The 20,100-nt window shown below is 53.6% G+C and overlaps 14 protein-coding genes across 14 annotated transcripts; 6 read left to right on the forward strand and 8 right to left on the reverse strand.

Moving 5' to 3' along the window:
- Positions 1 to 20: 20 nt before the first annotated feature.
- KL911_002135 (uncharacterized protein) lies at positions 21 to 3,923 on the reverse strand (the record flags this gene model as incomplete). Its single annotated transcript, XM_043197171.1, has 1 exon — positions 21 to 3,923. The coding sequence occupies one exon, from the start codon at positions 3,921 to 3,923 to the stop codon at positions 21 to 23; it is 3,903 nt and encodes a 1,300-aa protein (XP_043055140.1).
- A 116-nt stretch (positions 3,924 to 4,039) lies between these two features.
- Positions 4,040 to 4,617, forward strand: KL911_002136 (uncharacterized protein; the record flags this gene model as incomplete). Its single annotated transcript, XM_043197172.1, has 2 exons — positions 4,040 to 4,283; positions 4,358 to 4,617. The coding sequence occupies 2 exons, from the start codon at positions 4,040 to 4,042 to the stop codon at positions 4,615 to 4,617; spliced, it is 504 nt and encodes a 167-aa protein (XP_043055141.1).
- Positions 4,618 to 4,632: 15 nt separating this feature from the next.
- On the reverse strand, positions 4,633 to 5,448 carry KL911_002137 (uncharacterized protein; the record flags this gene model as incomplete). Its single annotated transcript, XM_043197173.1, has 2 exons — positions 4,633 to 5,340; positions 5,407 to 5,448. The coding sequence occupies 2 exons, from the start codon at positions 5,446 to 5,448 to the stop codon at positions 4,633 to 4,635; spliced, it is 750 nt and encodes a 249-aa protein (XP_043055142.1).
- Positions 5,449 to 5,567: 119 nt separating this feature from the next.
- On the forward strand, positions 5,568 to 6,203 carry KL911_002138 (uncharacterized protein; the record flags this gene model as incomplete). The annotated part of the gene is made up of 1 exon (XM_043197174.1): positions 5,568 to 6,203. One exon carries the CDS (start codon positions 5,568 to 5,570, stop codon positions 6,201 to 6,203), a length of 636 nt encoding a protein of 211 aa, XP_043055143.1.
- A 28-nt stretch (positions 6,204 to 6,231) lies between these two features.
- Positions 6,232 to 7,161, reverse strand: KL911_002139 (uncharacterized protein; the record flags this gene model as incomplete). The annotated part of the gene is made up of 1 exon (XM_043197175.1): positions 6,232 to 7,161. The coding sequence occupies one exon, from the start codon at positions 7,159 to 7,161 to the stop codon at positions 6,232 to 6,234; it is 930 nt and encodes a 309-aa protein (XP_043055144.1).
- Positions 7,162 to 7,336: 175 nt separating this feature from the next.
- Positions 7,337 to 8,226, reverse strand: KL911_002140 (uncharacterized protein; the record flags this gene model as incomplete). Its single annotated transcript, XM_043197177.1, has 2 exons — positions 7,337 to 8,083; positions 8,155 to 8,226. 2 exons carry the CDS (start codon positions 8,224 to 8,226, stop codon positions 7,337 to 7,339), a joined length of 819 nt encoding a protein of 272 aa, XP_043055145.1.
- A 77-nt stretch (positions 8,227 to 8,303) lies between these two features.
- On the forward strand, positions 8,304 to 9,989 carry KL911_002141 (uncharacterized protein; the record flags this gene model as incomplete). Its single annotated transcript, XM_043197178.1, has 1 exon — positions 8,304 to 9,989. One exon carries the CDS (start codon positions 8,304 to 8,306, stop codon positions 9,987 to 9,989), a length of 1,686 nt encoding a protein of 561 aa, XP_043055146.1.
- Positions 9,990 to 10,425: 436 nt separating this feature from the next.
- Positions 10,426 to 12,192, reverse strand: KL911_002142 (uncharacterized protein; the record flags this gene model as incomplete). Its single annotated transcript, XM_043197179.1, has 1 exon — positions 10,426 to 12,192. The coding sequence occupies one exon, from the start codon at positions 12,190 to 12,192 to the stop codon at positions 10,426 to 10,428; it is 1,767 nt and encodes a 588-aa protein (XP_043055147.1).
- Positions 12,193 to 12,654: 462 nt separating this feature from the next.
- KL911_002143 (uncharacterized protein) lies at positions 12,655 to 14,460 on the forward strand (the record flags this gene model as incomplete). Its single annotated transcript, XM_043197180.1, has 1 exon — positions 12,655 to 14,460. The coding sequence occupies one exon, from the start codon at positions 12,655 to 12,657 to the stop codon at positions 14,458 to 14,460; it is 1,806 nt and encodes a 601-aa protein (XP_043055148.1).
- Positions 14,461 to 14,505: 45 nt separating this feature from the next.
- KL911_002144 (uncharacterized protein) lies at positions 14,506 to 15,537 on the reverse strand (the record flags this gene model as incomplete). The annotated part of the gene is made up of 2 exons (XM_043197181.1): positions 14,506 to 14,771; positions 15,021 to 15,537. The coding sequence occupies 2 exons, from the start codon at positions 15,535 to 15,537 to the stop codon at positions 14,506 to 14,508; spliced, it is 783 nt and encodes a 260-aa protein (XP_043055149.1).
- Positions 15,538 to 15,618: 81 nt separating this feature from the next.
- KL911_002145 (uncharacterized protein) lies at positions 15,619 to 16,896 on the forward strand (the record flags this gene model as incomplete). The annotated part of the gene is made up of 1 exon (XM_043197182.1): positions 15,619 to 16,896. One exon carries the CDS (start codon positions 15,619 to 15,621, stop codon positions 16,894 to 16,896), a length of 1,278 nt encoding a protein of 425 aa, XP_043055150.1.
- Positions 16,897 to 17,237: 341 nt separating this feature from the next.
- On the reverse strand, positions 17,238 to 17,600 carry KL911_002146 (uncharacterized protein; the record flags this gene model as incomplete). The annotated part of the gene is made up of 1 exon (XM_043197183.1): positions 17,238 to 17,600. The coding sequence occupies one exon, from the start codon at positions 17,598 to 17,600 to the stop codon at positions 17,238 to 17,240; it is 363 nt and encodes a 120-aa protein (XP_043055151.1).
- An 85-nt stretch (positions 17,601 to 17,685) lies between these two features.
- Positions 17,686 to 19,557, forward strand: KL911_002147 (uncharacterized protein; the record flags this gene model as incomplete). The annotated part of the gene is made up of 1 exon (XM_043197184.1): positions 17,686 to 19,557. One exon carries the CDS (start codon positions 17,686 to 17,688, stop codon positions 19,555 to 19,557), a length of 1,872 nt encoding a protein of 623 aa, XP_043055152.1.
- Positions 19,558 to 19,583: 26 nt separating this feature from the next.
- Positions 19,584 to 20,060, reverse strand: KL911_002148 (uncharacterized protein; the record flags this gene model as incomplete). Its single annotated transcript, XM_043197185.1, has 1 exon — positions 19,584 to 20,060. One exon carries the CDS (start codon positions 20,058 to 20,060, stop codon positions 19,584 to 19,586), a length of 477 nt encoding a protein of 158 aa, XP_043055153.1.
- Between the last annotated feature and the right edge of the window lie 40 nt (positions 20,061 to 20,100).

The following is a 20,100-nucleotide window of genomic DNA, read 5'->3' on the forward strand; positions in this document are numbered from 1 at the left end:
TTTCGTAATTCATAAGCTCGTCATTCCTTCACCTCACGTGCCTCGACATAATACCACACCACCGACTTCGCCAGCTTGAACGGGTTCTCTGTCTTGCTGTGGAAGTTCTGCTCGGTGACTTGTCGCTGCTCGATTTTCGCCACCCGCCCCACCAGCCAGTCCCGGTCGCTCAGCTCTATGTAGCCCTCGCCCTTGGTGTTCTTCAGGTAGTAGTTCGGACACCCCACGTTGAACGCGGCCCAAGGCTGCTCGTCGCCGCCGCCGAGCTCCTCGTTGGCCGGAGTAAGCGTCTTCAGAAACAGAACCAGATCGCCGACCTTGAAGTTCCGGAACGCGATCTTGCCGTCTAGCTCGGCAGTGAGCGTCTTGAGCTCCTGCTTCTGCTGTGTCTTGTCTTTCTGTAATTTTCTCGCCAGCGTCTCCACGTCGCTGAACCGCCGGAACACGCGTTCAATCACGAGCTCGTTGTCAACGTGGTTGAACCGCAAGAAGTTCTGGAAGCCCTGCTCCACGTTGAGTTTTTCGTAATTGGCCAGCAGCTTCTTCACCTTTTTCTCGATCGAGCTCTCCTCGCACAGACTCATGTCGATCAGCGAGCTCTCGTCTTTCTTGTGCACAACCTCGTCCTCAATGCCCAGATCGGATGAGATTGTGTAGTTCAGCACGTTCATGTCCACCCAGTGGAGATACTGCTCTGCTTCCGGCACAACCTCGCTCGAGACAACCTCCAACAGCGCGTTGTCGATATGCTCAGAGTCCTCGAACGTGTCGTTTTGCAGGTTGCCGTTGTTGTGCGTCGAGTCGCTAGTCTGTTTAATTTGCCTCTTGCGACTGCGCAGGCCTTTCACACGCTTGATGGTGAGCGTTCCAGGGTGGTTGTCAAACGAGGGCGTCTCACGTATCAACAGCAGCCCTATAGACTCCAGCAAAAGACACACTCTTGTCAGGTTGCTGAAAATCTCGCCGCTCATCTGGTTCAGCTTGCTGTATGCTCCCTGCACAAGCTCGTACAGCTGGCAAAGTAGTCGGTCTTTGATTGCCAGTCTTTCGTTCAACGTCTTGTTCACGTTCACAAGGCTAGACTCGTCTTCCTCAAGCTCTTCGATTCTCAGTTTCAGCTCATTGATTTCCTGCTGGTTGACTTTGGCCTCCTTGCCAAACTCGCTTTCTTTCTGCCTCATGTTCTCCAAAAGGTCAGACTTCATGCTCTTCAGCTCAGAACACATATTGGCCAGCTCCTTGTTCGACTTAGCGAGCTCTTCGTTCGATTCTCTCAAATTCTTGTTCTCCTCTTCCAAGGCTGCCAACCGCTTGCTTTTCTCCATATCGGCATTTTTCAGATCCTCGAGCTCTCTCTTTAGTCGATCGATCTCTGCAAACTCCGCTCCTTTCTTGAGCTCGTCGATCTCGCCTCTGTACCTCTCGTTTTCTTTCTCGAGACGCTCGATCCGCTCTCCGTAGTGGCTCGGAGGTAGATCGATCGTCTTGCGTCCTAAACCAACGTTTTCGTTGAACAGTATAGTGTTCTCATGTACAGCAGGCTCCTGATTCATATCCGACTGGCGCCTGCTCACTGGATTCGGCAGGGTGTGTACTGGCCTGTGACGAGACCATTGCTCGTTAAACTGCTGGAAATTGCGCGTATGCAAAACATTCTCAAGCTTCTTGATTCTTCGCTCGTAGCCCTTAATCAGCTCGTCGTTCGGTATAGAATTCTGCTGGTTCACATTTATGTTGATCACAATCCCTTCAGACTCAAAACTCTTGATGAATTTCTTGAAGAGCCGCATGTAATTCACATCGTTCGCATCGAAAGAGCCCAGGTCTCCCACGTTCCTTCCTTTCACAACGATCTCCTCGCCATCCTCGGTCTCAATGGCTTTTTTTTCGCTCTGGCCATACGTAATACCAAAATCTTTGAGACAATCTTCCAGCCTATTCACAATGTTGATATCGATGCCTTCTTTCCTGAGAGTGTTGATATACGACACGATGCTCTTGACTGATATATTCTTGGCGAGATTGTCCACAATGTCGGTTTCCCTCTGTTTCGGCAATTCTGTCGCTACTGGACGCGGAGTAGGAAAACCATTGATGTTGTGCAGCAGCCTGTTAATCGAGGTCAGATAGTGTTTTTCCTGGCCGCCTACCGGGCTCGCAGGGCGGTCAACTGGGGACGGAGATTTCTTCGAGAGAGTCACATCAACCTGTTCAATTTTATACGCGACCATGTTCTCGCTGATAAAACGCTCGCGGCCCTCCTCGTCCAAGTGCAGAAAATCAAGTTTATCGGCTCCGCTGCTAGCCAAAAATTCCTTGAGCCATTTTGCGCGGTTGCGTGCCTCCATGAAGCGCAGCATCTCAAAGATTTCGTTAGCCTTTTTGACAATGTTGTTCAGAGATATGCCGAACTTGAGATTGCTGAGGTTGGCTATGACGAAAACGCCAAATATGAGTGGCAGGTCGGAAGCAACAGACAGCTGGAGCTCGTTTTCCTTGATAGATGCAATGTTTTTGGCCACCTCCGTATTCAGGACCGTAGACAGTCTCATGATGTTAAGCTGGATCTTGGTGATGTTGATCAAGGTAGAGGAGATGAGTTTTGTTTGCAGCTTTTTTCGGGCATTAAGCTTGTTGATCTGTATATCGTACAAGTTGTTGGCAAGCTGGAAAATATGCGGCACAAGCTCAGACTCCTGGTATTTGTACAGCTGCGTAAGCTTTTTGATGTTTGCAATCGAAGAAGCAGACAATGTCGTCGAGGTCTGGCTCGCCGTGGTGATTAGTTCCTCAAAAGAAGGAAGAGATGACGAGGACTGGATCAGTTTGCTGACATGCACTTCGAGTTCTGCAAGAATGCGCTTGCAGTCCTGTATTTTCTGAGTTTTCTGAGTGCCATCTGTGTCCGGCCGTACGTACTGCGACATGTAGCCGTTGTATTCCTGCGAAAGTTCCTGGCGGGGCTTGATGACGTCTGTTTCGATTTTGCTGCGAAGCAAGACCAGTCTCTCGTTCATGCTCTTGTTGAGTCTGCGCGACTCCTCTGCACACTTTTCGAGGCGCGACTCGTTCACCAGCTGGCTCAAAAACAGCTTTTCCGGGACATTGGAGGACGGACTCTTGAACTCAAAAGGTATGCGCTTGAGTAGTGCGTACTGGTCGCGCCATTGGTCCACGAGACTGTTGGACTGCAGCATTACGAGGGCGTCGATCGAGTCGTTGAACTTCTTCTCGAGCGTCTTGAACACGAGCCCCACGTACTGTATGAGCACGTTCAGCGACGTCAAAATGGTCTCGAGGTCGTTGTCCTCGGGCGTGCACTCGTCGAAGGCCACCGTCTTTTTGAAGTCCGACAGCAGGGCCGACGCCCAGCCTGAATTGCGTTTGAGCGAGTTGAGCAGCGTCCGCAGCATGTTCAGGTTGATGTCCACAGCCTTGATCTGTGTCGTGTTCTCCAGCACCAGCGTCAGCTTCTCCACAAACACCGACAGCTCTTCAGACAGCAGCGGCGAAGCGAGCGGTTTGATCATGTTGATCAGGTCTGTCTGGTTCAGTTCTGCCAGGAGGTCGTTGACGTTGTCCATATTGTCCGAGGCCTCGATGTTGTTGACGTTGAAGTAGCGTCTATCAAAGACGTATATCTCGCTTATTTCCTCGTGCACAATCATGGAGAACTTGAGCTTGATGCCGAACGGCGTGAGCAGGAACAGGTTCTCCGTGGCCACATTGAACGACACGCCAATGAACTGTTTCAACGCCTCCAGGTTGTGGAACTGGTACGCACTGGCCACCACTTTGGCCCCCGTGAGAGAGTTGTATATCGTCAGGGCAGAGGGCAGGTTTGTGTCTTGCGACTGGTTCTGCCGGTAGACAGACGACATCATCGAGAGAGGGTTGTTGTTCTGGATGATGGAGATATTCATTGCTGGGCAGGGAAGACGGGTATATTTGCCCTTTAAGCGATACGATCAGTCAGAAGAGAGGGTAAAATGGGAAAATAAATAAGATAAAATATATAAAATAATAAAATAATTGTTCCATGTCCGAGATAGAGTATGAGCCACTTTGTCTGGACGTGGACACACTGGGGCGGGAGACGATCGACGCCCACATAGAGCAGATCAGACGGCTGGTGGACGAACATCTGAGCGAGCCGTACTCGATCTACGTGTACAGGTTTTTCCTCAACAACTGGCCCAATCTGACGCTCATGGCCAAGCACCAGGGCAGGGTCATTGGATGCATCATCTCCAAGGTGGAGCCGCACAAGAATGCCAGGATACGTGGGTATATTGGAATGCTGGCGGTTGACAGCGAGTACCGCGGCCGCGGAATCGCCAAGGAGCTGATTTCGCAGAGCGTGGACTCGATGATCGACGCCTACCACTGCGACGAGATCATCCTGGAGACAGAGGTGGTCAACAAGGCCGCGCTGCGGCTGTACGAGAACTTCGGGTTTCTGCGTGTGAAACGGCTGTTCCGCTACTATCTGAACAAGCACGACGCGTTCCGGCTGATCCTGCCCGTGACAGAGAACAGCAGCATGCGGTCGACGTTTCTGCCGCCGCTGGAGAACGCGCCGGAGTCCACATACTAACGATAGAGCTAGCAATTTAATTACACCCCTACTTATCAGTCCTCGTCGTCGAACTTTGGAGCCAAGTAGTATCTCAGGTATCCGCTCGGCAGTCTGTACTCAAACAGCGCCGGAGCCTTGTCGGTGAGCTTGATCGTGACCGTCGACGAGAGCGCGGTGGCCTTGACGATGTCGTTGAGGTACTTGGCCCCGAACGTCAGCACGACCGGCTGGTTGAGCTCGATCTTGATGCTCTCGTCTGGCTTTTCCATGTCTGTGTGGGGCTTCAGGATAATCGACCCGGAACCGATCTGGCCCTCGGCGTTGAACTTGACCGAGTCCTTGGTGATTATGATCTGCAGCGACTCGCTCAGCGTCTTCATGTCCCTGGCGATCTTGGCAAACTCGTACGCCGGCATCGTGATGGAGCAGTCGTGCTCCATGTCGTCGATGGAGAGCACGTCGGAGTCGATGTCCATGAGCTTGAGCGAGAACTCAGAGATCCTGTCCTTCTTCTTGTCCTCAAACACGACGAGCAGCGAGTCTGGCGAGTCCTCGGCGATGATCGTGAGGTAGTCCTCGTTGTTGCCCTGCTTGAGGATTTTGGACAGCGACTCGAGGTCCAGACCCAGGACGAGGTCTCTGTCGCAGCGGAACTCCTGGAACGAGCCCGAGTCGATCTTGAGCGCGATCAGCAGCACTCTCGAGTCGTCGATTGCCTGGACCGTGATGCCCTTGCTCTGGGAGCAGTTGAAGTTGCAGAGCTTGACGGAGTCCTTGATGGATTCGATCACCTGGCGCGTTAGGACATAGAAAGCTCAGATACGTACTTTTTTCAGCAGCGAGGCCTCTTCGAATTTTCCTTCCAGCATTACGCGTGCAGTATAAAACGCGACAAACTAATTTGGCACGCGAATTTCTGCTGTCCCAGAACCGATCGACCTCTCGAAATTTGTCCGCCTTCTTTTTTTCCGTCTATCGTCCTCTCCGTATGGATTTTGTTAAGAAGGCCATCTGGGGGCCCGACCCCAAGGAGCAGTACCGCCGGTGCCAGAGCGCGCTGCGCAAAAACAAGCGGCAGATCGAGCGGCAGCTGCAGGACCTCAACGCCGTCGAGAAGAAGACAAAGACGCTCATCCGCGCGGCAGTCAAGAAGGACGACATGAAAACAGCCAGAATGTACGCACGCGAGTACAAAAACGTCGCCAAAACCATACAGCGCGTGACGGTCTCGAAGGTCACGCTTGAGTCGATTGGCATGAAGCTTGCGGAGCAGCAGCAGATGATCAAGCTCAAGGGCTCGATGCAGAAGTCGACGGAGATCATGAAGGACATGAACCAGCTGGTCCGGCTGCCCCAGATCGGCCACACGGTGCAGGAGCTCAGCAAGGAGCTCACGAAGAGCGGCGTCATCGACGAGATGATGGAAGATATGCTGGAAACGACGGATATCTACGAGGACGAGGAGGACGAGGACGTTGACGAGGTGCTCAGAACCATTCTGGACGAGAAACCCAAGACAGAGGTCCAGATGCCGGAGGTGGTGCGGCCCGAGGAGCCGGAGCCCGAGGAAGTGGACGACGAGCTGCTGGAGAACATGCGCGAGCGGCTCAGCGCGCTACAATAGGTCAGATAATTCTTTTGTGCGGTACATGCTAGAACAACAGGACCGACGACCCGATCAGAACAAGAGCCCCGATCAGCGACAGCGCGCGGCCGGACGCGGCGGCGGCGTCGTTCTGCACTTCCAGCCTGCTTTTGTTCTGGAACTGCTGCAACTCTCCGCTTGCGTTGGGCTTTGTCCGGTGGCTGAGAGAAAGCGTTGTTGGGGCAGGCGGCTCGGGAGACGAGGCAGCGACGGCGTTCTGTGAAACCTGCTTGTTTCTGGAGGCGTACTCCAGCGGCGACAACGGCGACGAGTCGGCGTCCGAGACCGGTCTGAGCTTTGCGCTAGAGTTGTCGACAGAGCCGATGCCCACGAAGAAGAACTTGTCGGTGCCAAACAGCTTTTTCTGCTCCTCCTCGCCGCAGTCGTCCTCCTTTTTCTTTCTAGGCCACCAGTTTGCGTCAACAGAGCTGTCGGGCTCTTGGGCCTGCAAGCTGTTTTCATCCGCCACGAACTCAACCGACTCCTTCTTCACGCCCACAAGCAGGAATTTGCGCGCGCCGAACGGAAAGTACTCCTCGGCACTGTGCTCCTCCTCGCAGGAGCCATGAAGGCGGTCCTTGAGCTTCTTGAACAAGTTCGGGAAGCCCTGCGCAGCAATGTCCTCCTCCTTGATCAGCCCCATCTGCGGTCCCGTTTCCGTTGCCAGAGACCCGGCCGCGTCGTTGCCGGAGCCAAAGAACTGGTACCCGTTGCCATAGACGTACGGCGCATCGTCAGTGGCCGCGGCGCGGTATCGCGGGACGATGTAGGCGTTGTTGTCGGGAGAGATCCACTCCTCGAAGTGCACCTGGTCGTTGTCAAGGTGGTTGTACCGTTCGATGATCTGGAACACCTGGTTTTGCGTGCGCGCGTCCAGCTTGTCGAAGACTGAGTCAGCCAGGGCCGGGCCCAGGAGAGTCAGAATCCACCACTTCATATAGTGTTTTATATTATTTTGTTGTGCAAGTGTCTGTGTTTGGCTGTGTGGTAGCAATGGTGTAGCAGAAAACGAATACCCTCGGCCTGTTAAGTAGTGTTGCAACTGCTCGGCAGAACGAGATTTTCAGCCTGTAGCGCTGGGCAAAGCGTGCGCCGCACGGCCGCGTGGAGAACTAGGATATCTTTTTCAGCACCTCGGTGGCGATGGCCTCGAAAACGGCGCCTGTCTGGCTGTGCTTGTCTGTGGCGGGGAGCACATCGCCGCACATTTCTCTTGAGAGCGGGATGCGGCCCAGAAGAGCCACTCCCTGCTGCTGCAGACTGCTCAGTTCCTCGCTCTCGCCAAACACGTGCTCCTCGTGGTGGCACTTGGGGCACGTGAACACGCTCATGTTCTCGACAATGCCCAGAATCGGAATACTGATTTTTTCGAACATCGTCAGCCCGCGTCTCACGTCGCTGAGCGCAAGGTCCTGGCTCGTGGTGACGATCACGGCTCCGTCGACCTTCAGCTGCTGGCCCAGCGTGATCTGCACGTCACCTGTTCCGGGCGGCGTGTCGACCAGCAGGACGTCCAGGTCGCGCCACTCCACGTCGAAAAGCAGCTGCTGGAGCGCTTTCTGCACCATCAGACCTCTCCACACGACCGCCGCTTTCTCGGGAACAAGGTAGCCCATCGACATGGTCTGAATCCCGTGGTTCATCAGCGGGATGAGCTTTTTGTGGGCGCTGATGCGTGGCTCGCCGCGCAGACCCATCAGTTTGGGGATGTTGGGCCCAAAAATGTCGGAGTCGAGAATTCCAACGTTCAGATCGCGGTTTCGAAGCGCAACTGCCAGATTTGCTGTCACGCTCGACTTCCCCACACCGCCCTTACCGGCGGAGACAAAAACTATGTGTTTAACGTTGTCCAGGGACCGCTGGGGCGAGAGGCGGGGACCCGTCTTCGGGAGGCCCTACAAGCGTTAGGGGGGACTGGATGGTCTCTAACCTTACCAATGGGTTTGAGTGGGAGAAGCGAGAAAAGTGGAGCGGTGCAATTGGCCGTTGGAAGATTAACCATTTTGAACTCCACATGCTAAAACATGACCTGGAAAGGTTTTATTTTTTGATTTTTTTTTTGACAAAAATATATTCACCATGTTTACGAGTTTTAGACCCCCGTCGCTCATTCTCCCAAAAGTCGTCCGTGCGCGCCCAAATGTGACGGGCCTCATAGGAGCCAGTGTGCGATATCAATCCACCGGCATTGTGGACCAAGAAACCCTGCCCGGCCTGCTAGAGAAGACTAGAGCGATATTTCCCACAAACAAGATAATTAGACAGAAAGCCCGCCAGTTACTTGAGCTGGCCCGCGAAACGGACGGATACACAACGCCGGTCAGAATTGGGATTGTGCAGTCGCCCGGCATCGAACCCGGACTGCTCACAGACGTGCTTGTGTGCGACCCCTTGGACAGCGATCAGGCCTGGTTTATACAGCTCCGGCAGCGGCAGAGCGAGAAAAAAGCGAACCAATGGGTCCGTTTTGGCGAGAACGGCGTGCGGTCTCCATTCCTGAGCCGCGAATTGCGCGTAGTACAGAGCGCAACCTTAGGAGACGGCACTACTAGAAAGGAGCTGCACAGAGAAGAGTTTAGAGATATTGAGCTGCTTGAAATCAATGACCCCCAAAACCTGCGCATCGACTCTGGCGTCTCGGAAACAACGGTTCCCGTCCAGCCCTCGCCAGCCAACGAGTGCCATCTGTACATATATGTCAAGACCCGTCCTGGCGAGCCTCTCGAGATCAACAACTACCCGTCGCTCTCGGTCCTCAATACACAGGTCCAGGAGTCCGGCAGCTCGTTCCAATTGCAAACACAGGGTGAAATCGCTGTGGATCTCGAAAAAGCCAGGCTAGCCAATGAGCTGCTCATGAAGTCTCCAAACAACGTGTCCAGATACCTCGAGCTGGTGAAAAAATCCAATATCAGCGCTCTGCTGTTCACTTTGAGCAGAGAAACCAGCGCCAGCAGGCCTACTTGCCTCCTGCTGCAGTCGCTGTTGTCCGATATTGACCAACAGCTCAAGTTTGAGCAGAAACCGGACCTTGTGAAGGAAGTCGACGCACTTAAAAAGGAGATCGAAAACTGGGCCCAGATGTCCCATTTCGAGCTCCAGTCCAAAATAGGGCCTTACTTGCAGGACGTACTGATCCAGAGGTTCAGCAAAATCACACAGATCGTCCCCAACATCGACGACTTCGACCTCGTGCTCTCCAAATACCTCTTTGACGACGAAACATACATCCAGAAAAGCATGTTCAACTTCACGCCCGTCAAGTGCCACGGATCGCTGCTGGAGTCCACGGCCAAACTGAACTACCTGGAGGGCAAGATCGACCTCCTGCTGCCGGCAAACGCAGAGCCGCCGCAGCCGCTGGCCCACCCGGTCGCCCTGCTAAAACACAAGGTGCTCAACAGAGACCTCCCGGACCTGCAGCAGAAAATCAGCCGCATCGTGCTCCACAACCTCGCCACAATCAACCTGCCAGCGTTCGCCGTGTGCACGGTGGGTCACGTGATCGACTACATCTCGATGGACACGGCGGTGGCGGTGGTGGTGCTGAGTCTCGCCATCTCGTCCAACAACATTTCCAAGGCTGTGTTCCGCCACCTCGACGCGTTCAGAAAGAGCTACATGGAGGACCTGCGCACGTCGATCGACCGCAGCTTGGAGCACCTGCGCAGACGGCTAGACCGCAACCTCGAGCAGAACGGGCTCCACAAGGCAGAGAAGCAGCAGCTGAGGCAGCAGCTGAGCAGCGCCCTGGAGAAGCTGTAGGTGGCTCATTTCACGTGACCTTCGGTATGAGGCTCGATTTTACGAAGTATACGATCCAAAATGCACCCGATATTTTTTGGCATGTCTTTTTTGGCAATTTCGGGCTGTGCATCGGGATCTATCGTATGGTTCGATTATTTTCTGGTGCTGGTGAATAAATAAATAGACGCACATTTCCTACCCGCAATCTAGATGAATCTGTTTCGGATGTATCCTTACTACCGTCTGATGGTGTCTAAGACGCACAGGGGACTTGCGATGGCGTACGTCTCGGTTGGCCTGGTGCTGCCATTTGTGCTGCCATTGAAAAGCTCGCTAACAACCGACAGAAGCAACGTATACGGCCATTTCAACACCAGGAGCGCGTTCAGGATATAGCAGGGCCTCGGCTGAGGGGAACATTGGGTATTGGTAATGACAACACGATTTCATATTTCTATTCACCGTATCTGAGATAGAGAGCGTTTTTAAAATGCTCGTGGCGGATGCCCGGTGGCTTGGCGGCCTCGAACGCAGCGAGCGCCTCTTTCACCGTCCAGCCCAATTTCTCGACCAAGTAGCAGCAGATGAAGAACCCGGTGCGGTTCTGGCCGTAGTGGCAGTGCACGCCGATATACTGGCCCTCTGACAATTCTCTGGCGACCTCGTGTGCCACCTCGATGAACCTGACAATCGTCACGTTGTCCGGCGTGACCTTCGACTCGGTTTTGAACTTGACGTAGCGGATTCTCTTGAAATCTGTCGGGTCGTACGCTGGGGTATCCGACCCGATATCTATGATGGCCACCACTTCTGGATGGTCGTTCTCGAAAGCCGTGGGGTTATGCACCTCGTCGGTCTGACAAAGCGTCTTCATGCCCAGCAACGGCGCTTCTGGCTTTCCCGAAACACGCAGCGGCGCAGAGATTGTCACCTCTTTGTCCCATTTCTCCTTATTCTTCAGCCCCCACTTGTCACCACTGATCTGTGCTTTCACCTGCAACACCCAGGTGCAACTGACGTTCAGCTCGAGACTCTCGACAAATTGGTAGATGACGCCGGTCAGGTAGTGCGGCCTGTCAAGAAAGATGGAGTGGTTGGCTTTGTCGATCTTCTCCAGCCTGGATAAAATACCGTGCGACTCCAGTTCCCGGGCAATTGCCTCGCTGGCATGGTACGGAGTGACCCTGTCAGCGTCTCCGCAACATATCAATATTCTCGGCTCGTTGGTGGAATTGATGATTTTTTTGGCAGCAGCCACCAGCTCTGCAGAGGACACCAGGTGGAAGCCGTTCAGATAGTTAAGAAACGTCTCGGACTCGGTGTCCAGGTTCCATCGGAACTGCGTTGCTCTCTTCAGCCAGTCGTTGGTCTCGGGATAGATGAATTTGTTCACCGACGGCGAGTACAGACCGCCCACGCGGTCCACAAAGCGGTAAATGTCGAACAGGCGCGGCAGAGAGCTGAAGACGCCCAGAGCCACCCTGAGAGCGCGAGGGAGGTTCATCGGGGCCAGATTAGGTGGAGAGACCATCACCAGCGTCTCGACCTTGCCCTCCGGAAGCAGATTAATTAGTCTTGTGGCCAGATGCGTGCCCATGGAATGCGCAACGAGAATAAAGCGTCTATTAGGAAACTTGGTCGACAAAATGGTGTTCAGCAGATCTGCGATATTTTCGCTCGTGTAGTCCTCAGGAACAAGATTCTTCGCGTCCTGCTCCAGACGCGCGAGCTCCTCGTCTGTGTACTGGGTCAGTCTAAACTTGGGCGTCTTTGTGCTCACTTTCGAGTTCCCAAAGCCTGGGAGGTCGACGCCGAAAACGTCGGTACAATTGCGGAACTCCTGTAAAATCGGCTCGAACTGCGACAGCTGGCCACCCAGGCCGTGTACAAACACTAGAACCGGCAACGACTCGATCTTGTCGAGGATATCGTGCTGCAGATTCGGGTCGTTTCTCTTCTGGTACTCTCGGAGCGGGTGCTCGCTGAAGAAGGTGTTGAGCGTCACAGACTTTCCATGGTGGATAAAGGACTCAATTTTGGCGTACTTCTGCACAATAGGACAGTCGTTCGGCTTCGATCGCAGTATGGTCAGCTCGAAGTCCGAGTAGAACCCATTGCGGTACATCTTCCTCAGACGCGCAAACCTCGAGAGAGAATCGTCCTGTTTCTGAAGCTCCTCCAGCGTTTCCTGGTTGATAATGAGTGGCGTGTCCACTGTCATTGCACAGGATGGCTGTAACGCAGTGTAAGATTTCTTTTCTGTGCCAAATTAGATAATAAATTTAATTAACTTCTTATCTCGCGGAAAGGAAACCTTTACACCGCCACATAAACGGTTCCCACAAGGACAGTAGGAACAATAGGATCAAGAGCAGTTTGTAGTCAATTCAGTGCATACGTAAAATAGCTCGTGTGAGATATACCAGCTAAAGGTAGAGAAGCCGAGCAGCCAGTGGAACGCAGAAAGAAAACTAACCAGAGGACACAGATCACATCTGCTACCTTTCCTTCTGTGGTACACAGCAGGCTTTTACAGTATCCAACAGCTGTCACTGCTAGCGCATAAATGTCAAGACCAGGTATTCTTTTCCCAGCCTTATTTTCTCCGCTTGTCCCATAAAAGGGAAAAAATATCTACCCCCTAAACGCTCGATCTTTTTCTTCCCGACTTCAAGTATTCTCCATGCTCAACGCCCAAGCGCCAGTCGTTGACACGACAATCTCCCTGAAGGAATTCCTCAAGTCAGCACCGCCAGCGCCGAAACCCAAGGAAGCCACCCCCTTTTACCACTCGGCGATCCCTGTCAAGTCGCTGGTTCAGCGGTACAGAACCGTAGGAAACTTGGGATCGGGCAGCTTTGGAACGGTGACATTGGCGAAGGTCCGCACCAACGCCCTCGCAGGCATCTTTGACGAAATGAAGCTTTGTCAGGGGACTCTCCTGGAGCCGCTGCAGAACGTCAATCGGGCAAAACTGGATGTGGTGGCCATCAAAACAATGACTCGAAGACTGGCCAACTTAGACGACTACTCAAAGGTGAAAGAAGTCAAGTTCATCCTTGCCGTGTCCTCCCACCCCTCGCTGGTCCAAATCTATGACATATTCATCGACAAGGAAACGTTCAAGCTCCACATAGTCATGGAATCAATGGATCAGAACCTGTATCAGCTCATGAAGTACAGAAAAAATTGCTTGTTCTCCCCATACACTCTGAAATCGATCTTGTCCCAGATCTTAGCCGGCATAAGACACATCCATAAACACGGGTACTACCACAGAGATGTCAAGCCGGAAAACGTTCTTATCATGCAGTCTTCAAATTTCTATGGCTCCAAAGAAAATATTCCAGAGAACAAGAGACACCAGGCGTACGTGATTAAGCTGGCTGACTATGGACTCGCAAGACAAGTCGAGAACAAAAGACCTTACACGGCCTATGTCTCCACCAGATGGTACAGGTCCCCAGAAATCCTTCTCAGGCAAAAGCACTACTCCTATCCGGTGGATATATGGGCGTTTGGATGTGTGGCAGTCGAATCGGCAACGTTTCTTCCCTTGTTTCCTGGGAGCAACGAGCTCGACCAGACTTGGAGGGTCCTCGAGGTCCTTGGATGCCCTGAAAAGAGCGAAAAAGCACCTCTTGGTGGATTCTGGGACGACGCTCAAAAATTGTCTAGCAACCTGGGATTCCACTTGCCAAGGCTCCCTGGTGCCTCTATCGAGGAACTGATCCCAAGAATTGACCTTCCAGAGAAAGACAGGAAAGAACTCTGTGACGTCGTGAAGGCATGTCTGGTCTGGGATCCGAATCACCGTATTGGCGTTGACGAGCTTTGCAAAATGAGCTACTTCAAAAACACCATTTTGAGTGGGCCAGAACCGGATTCTACGCCTGCACACAAGAACGTGACCACGATGTCCCCTGAAAGCCTCAATTGGCTATCCAAAAATACCCCTGCCGTCGTCAACGACGAAAATATCAATGAGAGCTCCTCACACCGTCTGCGCAAAGTGCCACACCTCAACATGTTCAAATTTGGCAAATCTGAAAAGCAAAACCCACAAAACTTTTCGTTTGCAGGAAGTCTCAAGGATGAAACCAGTAACAAGCAAACCGACCCAAAGCCATACCAAAGTGATACTTATATGGCAGTGAAAGCCAAGCCTCAAAGTGCCGATCCAGCAAAACCAGAACAGGAATGGGAGCTCAATGACGACGATTCCGACTATGGAGACGACGAAGATAGCGGCTTGATCGAGCCGTTGTACATCGGCGAATCGTACCCGCTTATCCAGCTCGACGATAAAGATCTTGGACAAAAACCAATGCCTGGAAACGTGGACGGCTCGTTTGACCCCCAGGTGTGCATTGTCCGAGGAGACGAGCGCGCAGATAACCATTTTGTCGACTATGCTTTGGACGAAGAGCTCTGTGGCTATGATGACATGGTGTCGTGTGCCTGGAATGCAGGCCACCCGGATCCATAACACCGCTCCTCCAAGAATATGGCTATGAAGATCGGCCGTCCGACATTACGCAATTTGTACATAATCGTGATTCATGTCGAGGTCTGGCGTTTGGGTTTGTTCGATATCCGACTCTTCGGAGCTGCTCTCCTGTATGGCTGCTAGCAATGGATGATCCTTTTGTGTCACGTTATCATTGTCTATGTTTCTAATGGCTTTATGATTCGTTGGTTGTACTTTCGTTTTGTGGGCCAGTTTGCACGAACTGCCTCGTGGACAAAATCCCAGCTCCTGGAGGTCGGGACATTCAAAGTAGTGCACCAGCTCGCAAGCTCTTCCCCTGTCGCAGTAGCCGTTCACAGCGAATTCTCTACATATTCTGGAGTCTTTTTTTTCCAATTTATGAGAGAAAACGCAATTTTCGTTAGTGCAATTGTGCGACTGGAAGAACTTGCAAGATGGGGCGTTGTACTGCGACGGCGTGTGCGAGAACTGGCAGTTGGGTTTTGTGCACGTGCGGTCTTTATTTTGGATCACGTTTGGACATAGTGCAACGTGCGTAGGCGAGTGGACAAAGGGACAGCTCTTATTAGAGCATGTTCCGCTGCGAGTGTAATAGATGCAGAACTGTTTTTCGTCCGAGTATTGCGGATTTTGCATGATGTAATCTCCATCCAGCGTTTTGATGTATCTGTGGCCATTATAAGTGAGCGTCGTTTTGAGGTCATCGAGCGATGTGAGCTGTTTATCTGAATCCATAAACTTAGAGGATACAAGGGCCAATTTGGTTCTCTTGTTTGTGGAGACAAATTCGAGGTCGTTGATGCGGATGCGGTTTTTGTAGGGAAATTTGACCTGGTTAGCGTAGATGTGTTTGTAGAGCCGTTTTTTCAGCCTGGCGGCCTGTTTGAGCGCTCTGACCCTGACGGCAAAATCAGGATCATGAGTGAGTATGCCATTTGCCATTCTTTTGACTGCTGTCTTTGGTGCTTTCTGGACGTGCCTGCGAGCAAGCCTTTCGACAAGTTTTGATTTTTGGAGCTTGAGGTCATTCTCCAGCAGTCGCAAGCGTTCTTCTAGCTTTTGAGATTCAGACATGATAAAAAATATTTATTTTTCATGTCTTTAGTAGCCAAGTTGGGCAGGCTTTTGCCGCTGGACGACGACACATTGAAACAGATGGTGGACTACGCGGTGAAGGAGCTGAAGACTCCGGAAGCAGCCAGCCAGCATTTCATCAATTTGCTGGGTGAAAGCCCGGACGCCCTGGAATTTATTAGCGAGTTTTCAAGGGCTCTCGAAAAGCCGCAGGAAAAGTCTGTGAAAAGGCCCAGCAAAGCGGACCAAAACCCAAAGAAGAATGTGATAAAAATTGTACGGCCTAGCACCAGAGCAAGCACGCCGAAGAAGCCCGCCGAGGAGAGCAAGAGCCGACCAGAGAAAAATGTCAAGCTCGATAATCTTAAAGAGCTAGACGACGCACTGATAGAACTGGAGACGCAGCGTGGCGGCCGCGTGTGCAACTGCAACGCCACGCGACATCCGCTTTTTGAGATGTTCCCGAACTGTTTGAATTGCGGCAAGATCATCTGCGTCAAGGAAGGACTACAACCGTGCTCTTTCTGCGGCAAGGATCTGCTGAGCAGTGACGAAAGACGCCAAATTGCGCAAGTTTTGCAGAAGGAGAAGGACGAGCTTAACGGCGTGAAGCCCGTGGTCAAGGAGAGGGAGAAGCCGAAAAAAAACAGCAAGATAACGATTTCTGTGAGTTCTGCCGGTCAGAACAACTTTAAAGTGCAAGACCAGCTATTCAAGCGCATAGAGAGGAAAAAAGAGCAGGAGCGCGAAAACCTGGCCAGAAGCAAACGGGAGCAGGAGGAGCTCGCGGAGGCTGTCAAGAAAATCGAGTACCTCGAGGCCACCAGGGGCAAGGACGAGGAGCTGCTTCAGGCAGAGCAACGGCTGGACAAGCTGCTGGAATTCCAGGCAAACGGCGCACAGAGAACACGAATAATCGACCAGGCGTCGGACTTCGAGGTTCCTGCCAACAGTCTGAGCCCCTGGGCGTCGCCGGTGGAAAGAGCACTACAGTTGAAGAAACAGCAGCGCGAACTGAAAAGACTCGAGGAGGAGGAGAAACTGCGGTCTGGCCGCGGCAGGCGGGTGCTGGATATGTCCATAAGAGACGGCAAGGTGATCATGCGCGAGGTGGCGACGCCGGAAACCGGGTCTGACGGCGAGATCGAGGAGCTGGAGCAGGAGATGAGCAGACAAAACGCGGAGCAGCTGGAGAAGAACGCGCAGACGGTGTGGGACTACGAAAAAGAGAGCGCAAAGTGGACAAAGCCGAAATATATGGGGAAGATCGACGGCGACGAGGCGCCAGAGGAAGTTCGTGGCGGCGTTGTGCAGCAGGACGATGACGCGGAGGAGATACTGTTAGGTCTGGGGATCTAGGTGTGTGGTGTGTGGTGTGTGTCTGGACGGGTATAAAAAAGTTTTCTCTACATGTAAAATTTCTTCACATCAGTAGGTATACTAAACTAGTATATTACAAAATAGGGCCATTCAGTCCTTAGCAGCTGCGTTGGTGGCAGCTGCGTGGGTCTGAGATCAGCTAAGTGTCTGAACCGACTCTGCTAACAACAGAGCCACGGTAGTCACTCCGTTCAGGTCCTTAGAATAACCCAGATACGTTAGCCAGACGACGGGGCATGCCACGACTGTGGCGGTTGCTTCGTCCACTAATGGTGTTTGGACATTGTAACGTTTGCTCTATGTACACAGTTTCTACACACTTATTGCTGCGCTCGCTGGTTTTTCTCCAAGTGTTCGAGTTCGTTCTTGATTCTCTCCATAGCACGGTATACCTTCGACTGCACGTAGAACGAGCCGCCTTTCTCCTTGGAATTCACGTCGAATAGATAGTCGTACTTCTTCTGCGCCGCCTCCAGACTCAGCCCGCTCGGCTGCACGTCCAGGATCTTGCACGCTTCGTCCAGGGAAATGTCTGTGTCTCTTGCCCTTGTGGTCTGTTTGGCCGCTCCCTGTGCCTGCTGGGCCGTTGTGGCCGCCGCCGCCTGTCTGTATGCCTCTGTGAATGCGCGTCCGAACACCCGCGCGCCCGTAAACACCACCTGAACCAGTAATCTATGAGCCATTGATGGCAAAGAATTTTTGAGAAAAGAAAAATTATGCTCGCGACTATCGACCGTAGAAAGGCTGAATCAGAAAAATTATTTATTTATGACAAGCCATCCAGATTTACAGGATACGGAGGCTGCGGGGCTGCTGATGCTCTTTTCGCATCAGTCTCAGCGTCTCAGTGCTGGAAGGTTTGAGGAAGCGCAGCCCGCAGTGTCGTCTGTGTCGGAAGCGACCGTGCAGGGCAAAGAGAGCCCCTCTGTGCGGCAGATTGATCAGGGCGTCGTGACGTCTCCTGGCCCTGCTGCGGCCGCTCTTGCGAGCGGATCGTCCAACAACAAGGCAATGGTTGCCGCTGCTGCGCTGGCTGCTGCTGCAGCGACACCGCTACCTCTGCTCACCAGAGAAAAGGAGGAAACCAAGCCAGACAAAGACCAGAAGGAGGAGGAGAAGCGGTCCGACTCTGTGGTGTCGTACGCCGTCGACCCGGACAGCGGCGTGATCGGCTGTGTGTGTGCGTACGAGCACGATGACGGGTTCACGATCCAGTGCGACCGCTGCTTCCGCTGGCAGCATGCCGTCTGTATGGGCATCGATGACATCGATGACGTGCCTGAGACATATCTGTGCTACTTGTGCGATCCGAGTCTTGTGGTGAACGCGGAGAAGGCGCGCAAGCTGCAGGCGGTGAGGATGCAGCCGAAACGGCGTCGTTCGGGCAACGACGCGCAGGCTGAGGCCGGGCACGGACGCAAGGAGCTCGTGGACTCGAAGCCGCCAAGTTCGCGGGCCAAGAAGCAAAAGACGGGCTCCGTCGAGGCCGGCGACGAGGACGAGGCCGGCGGCGAGATCGTGGAGCGGTACCAGACGCTGTATGTGGAGATCGACGGGTTTGAGTACAAATCGGGGGCAGCCAAGACGTTGGTGGAGAAGCTGGCGACTTTGTTGCTGCAGAAGGACAGCCAGGTGCCTGAGTTCAAGGACGAGCACGACTTTGCGGCCAAGCTGCTGGCGAAGTCGAAGCTGGAGGTGAGGTCGGTGACGGAGAACGCGAAGGCGCGGTTCAACGGATTATCGAAATTGTACCTGAGCACGGCCGTGGAGGTGCGCCCCAACCAGCTGCTGAGCGAGATCGTCGGCGAGATCGACCTCAAGGACAATTACATTGGCGAGAGATGGAACCAGTACTGGCTGCTCGGCTGTGCGAAACCAAAGACGTTTTTCCACCCGCGGCTGCCTTTGGTGGTCGACCAGCGAGGACTGGGCAACGTGACAAGGTTTGTGCGCAAGTCCTGCTTTCCGAACTGCGAGGTGCGGTCGGTGGTCGTGGGGAACAGGCTGCGGTTTGTGCTTGCGGCAACGCAAAAGATCGAGAGCGAGTCTGAGCTGACGCTGCCGTGGGAGTGGGACGACGCGCACCCGATCCGCAAGCTCAGAGACGCGTCGTTCGACGCGCTGTCGCACGAGGAGCAGGCCAAGCTCGTGGCGTCTGTGCAGGCCGTGCTGGACCTGACGGAGTGCGGGTGCGCGTCTGGAGACTGCTTGCTAGCGAAAGTGAGGAGGGCCAGCACCAGTCTGCAGCGGCAGAGCAGGAAACACGTGCCGGAGCTGGAGCAGACGTACGAGCCGCTGGACGTGCGCGAGTTGCACCGAGATAGGGTGATATTGGAGACGCTGGGGCGGCCGCTGAAAGACGAGACGCAGCTCAAGTTCGAGTCTGCTAGTCCTGCGCCGCTGGACCCGCTCGTGCTGCCTCCAAAGTACCAGATCATCAAAAAATATCTGCAGGAACCGAGACCCGCGCCGTTGCACACGTCCGACAAGCTGTACGTGCCGGTGCCGGTGGTGGCCATCAAGGAGCCGACCAAGGTGGAGGTGGTGGAAGCCAAAGAGGAGGAGAGACCCAAGGTGGTGAAGAAGTTCAGCCTGGCGGACTACAAGAAGAAGTCGAAGGGCGAGAAGCTGGTGAAGTAATATGTTGCGCTCTACATATACATTAGCTAATTCAGTAAACTTTTGATGCTGATCCCCGCGGACGGGCGCCATTTTGGCGTGAGCGCCACCTCGGGGATCTCGTTCGTGGGAGTCGGTCTGGAGCGTTCCATGGTATATTCTCGCTCCCTGATGGTGGGCGAGCCGAGTGGCGAGAGCGGCAGGAAAGGGATGCGTTCCTGGGTCTGTGGCTTTCGTCTGCGCTTGCCCTTGGCGAGCTCGTCCTTGTCGGGATACACGCACGTGAGCATGTTGCGCACACAGCCCGAGCAGGCCGGCTTCTTCTCGTCGCACTTCTTCTTTCTTCTGCGACAGCAGAAACAGCCCGTCTTTGTTCGCGTGATTTTCTTTCTGCGCTCTGGGCCACAGTTTTGGGGGGCGAGCGTGGGCGAGGCCTCGGGACTCGAGGCGGGCGGCGTCACGGTGGCCTGGGGCTCGCGCGTCGTGAGCTTCAGCACCTTCTGGTACTCTCTGTAGCTGGCCATGGGTAAAAGAGTGAAAATTTGCGTGGAGCTGGGGAACAGA

The sequence above is a fragment of the Ogataea haglerorum genome (genome assembly GCF_019207285.1).
Source record: "Ogataea haglerorum isolate 81-453-3 chromosome Unknown 81-453-3_NODE_5_length_632335_cov_97.011461, whole genome shotgun sequence".
Taxonomy (NCBI): domain Eukaryota; kingdom Fungi; phylum Ascomycota; class Pichiomycetes; order Pichiales; family Pichiaceae; genus Ogataea; species Ogataea haglerorum.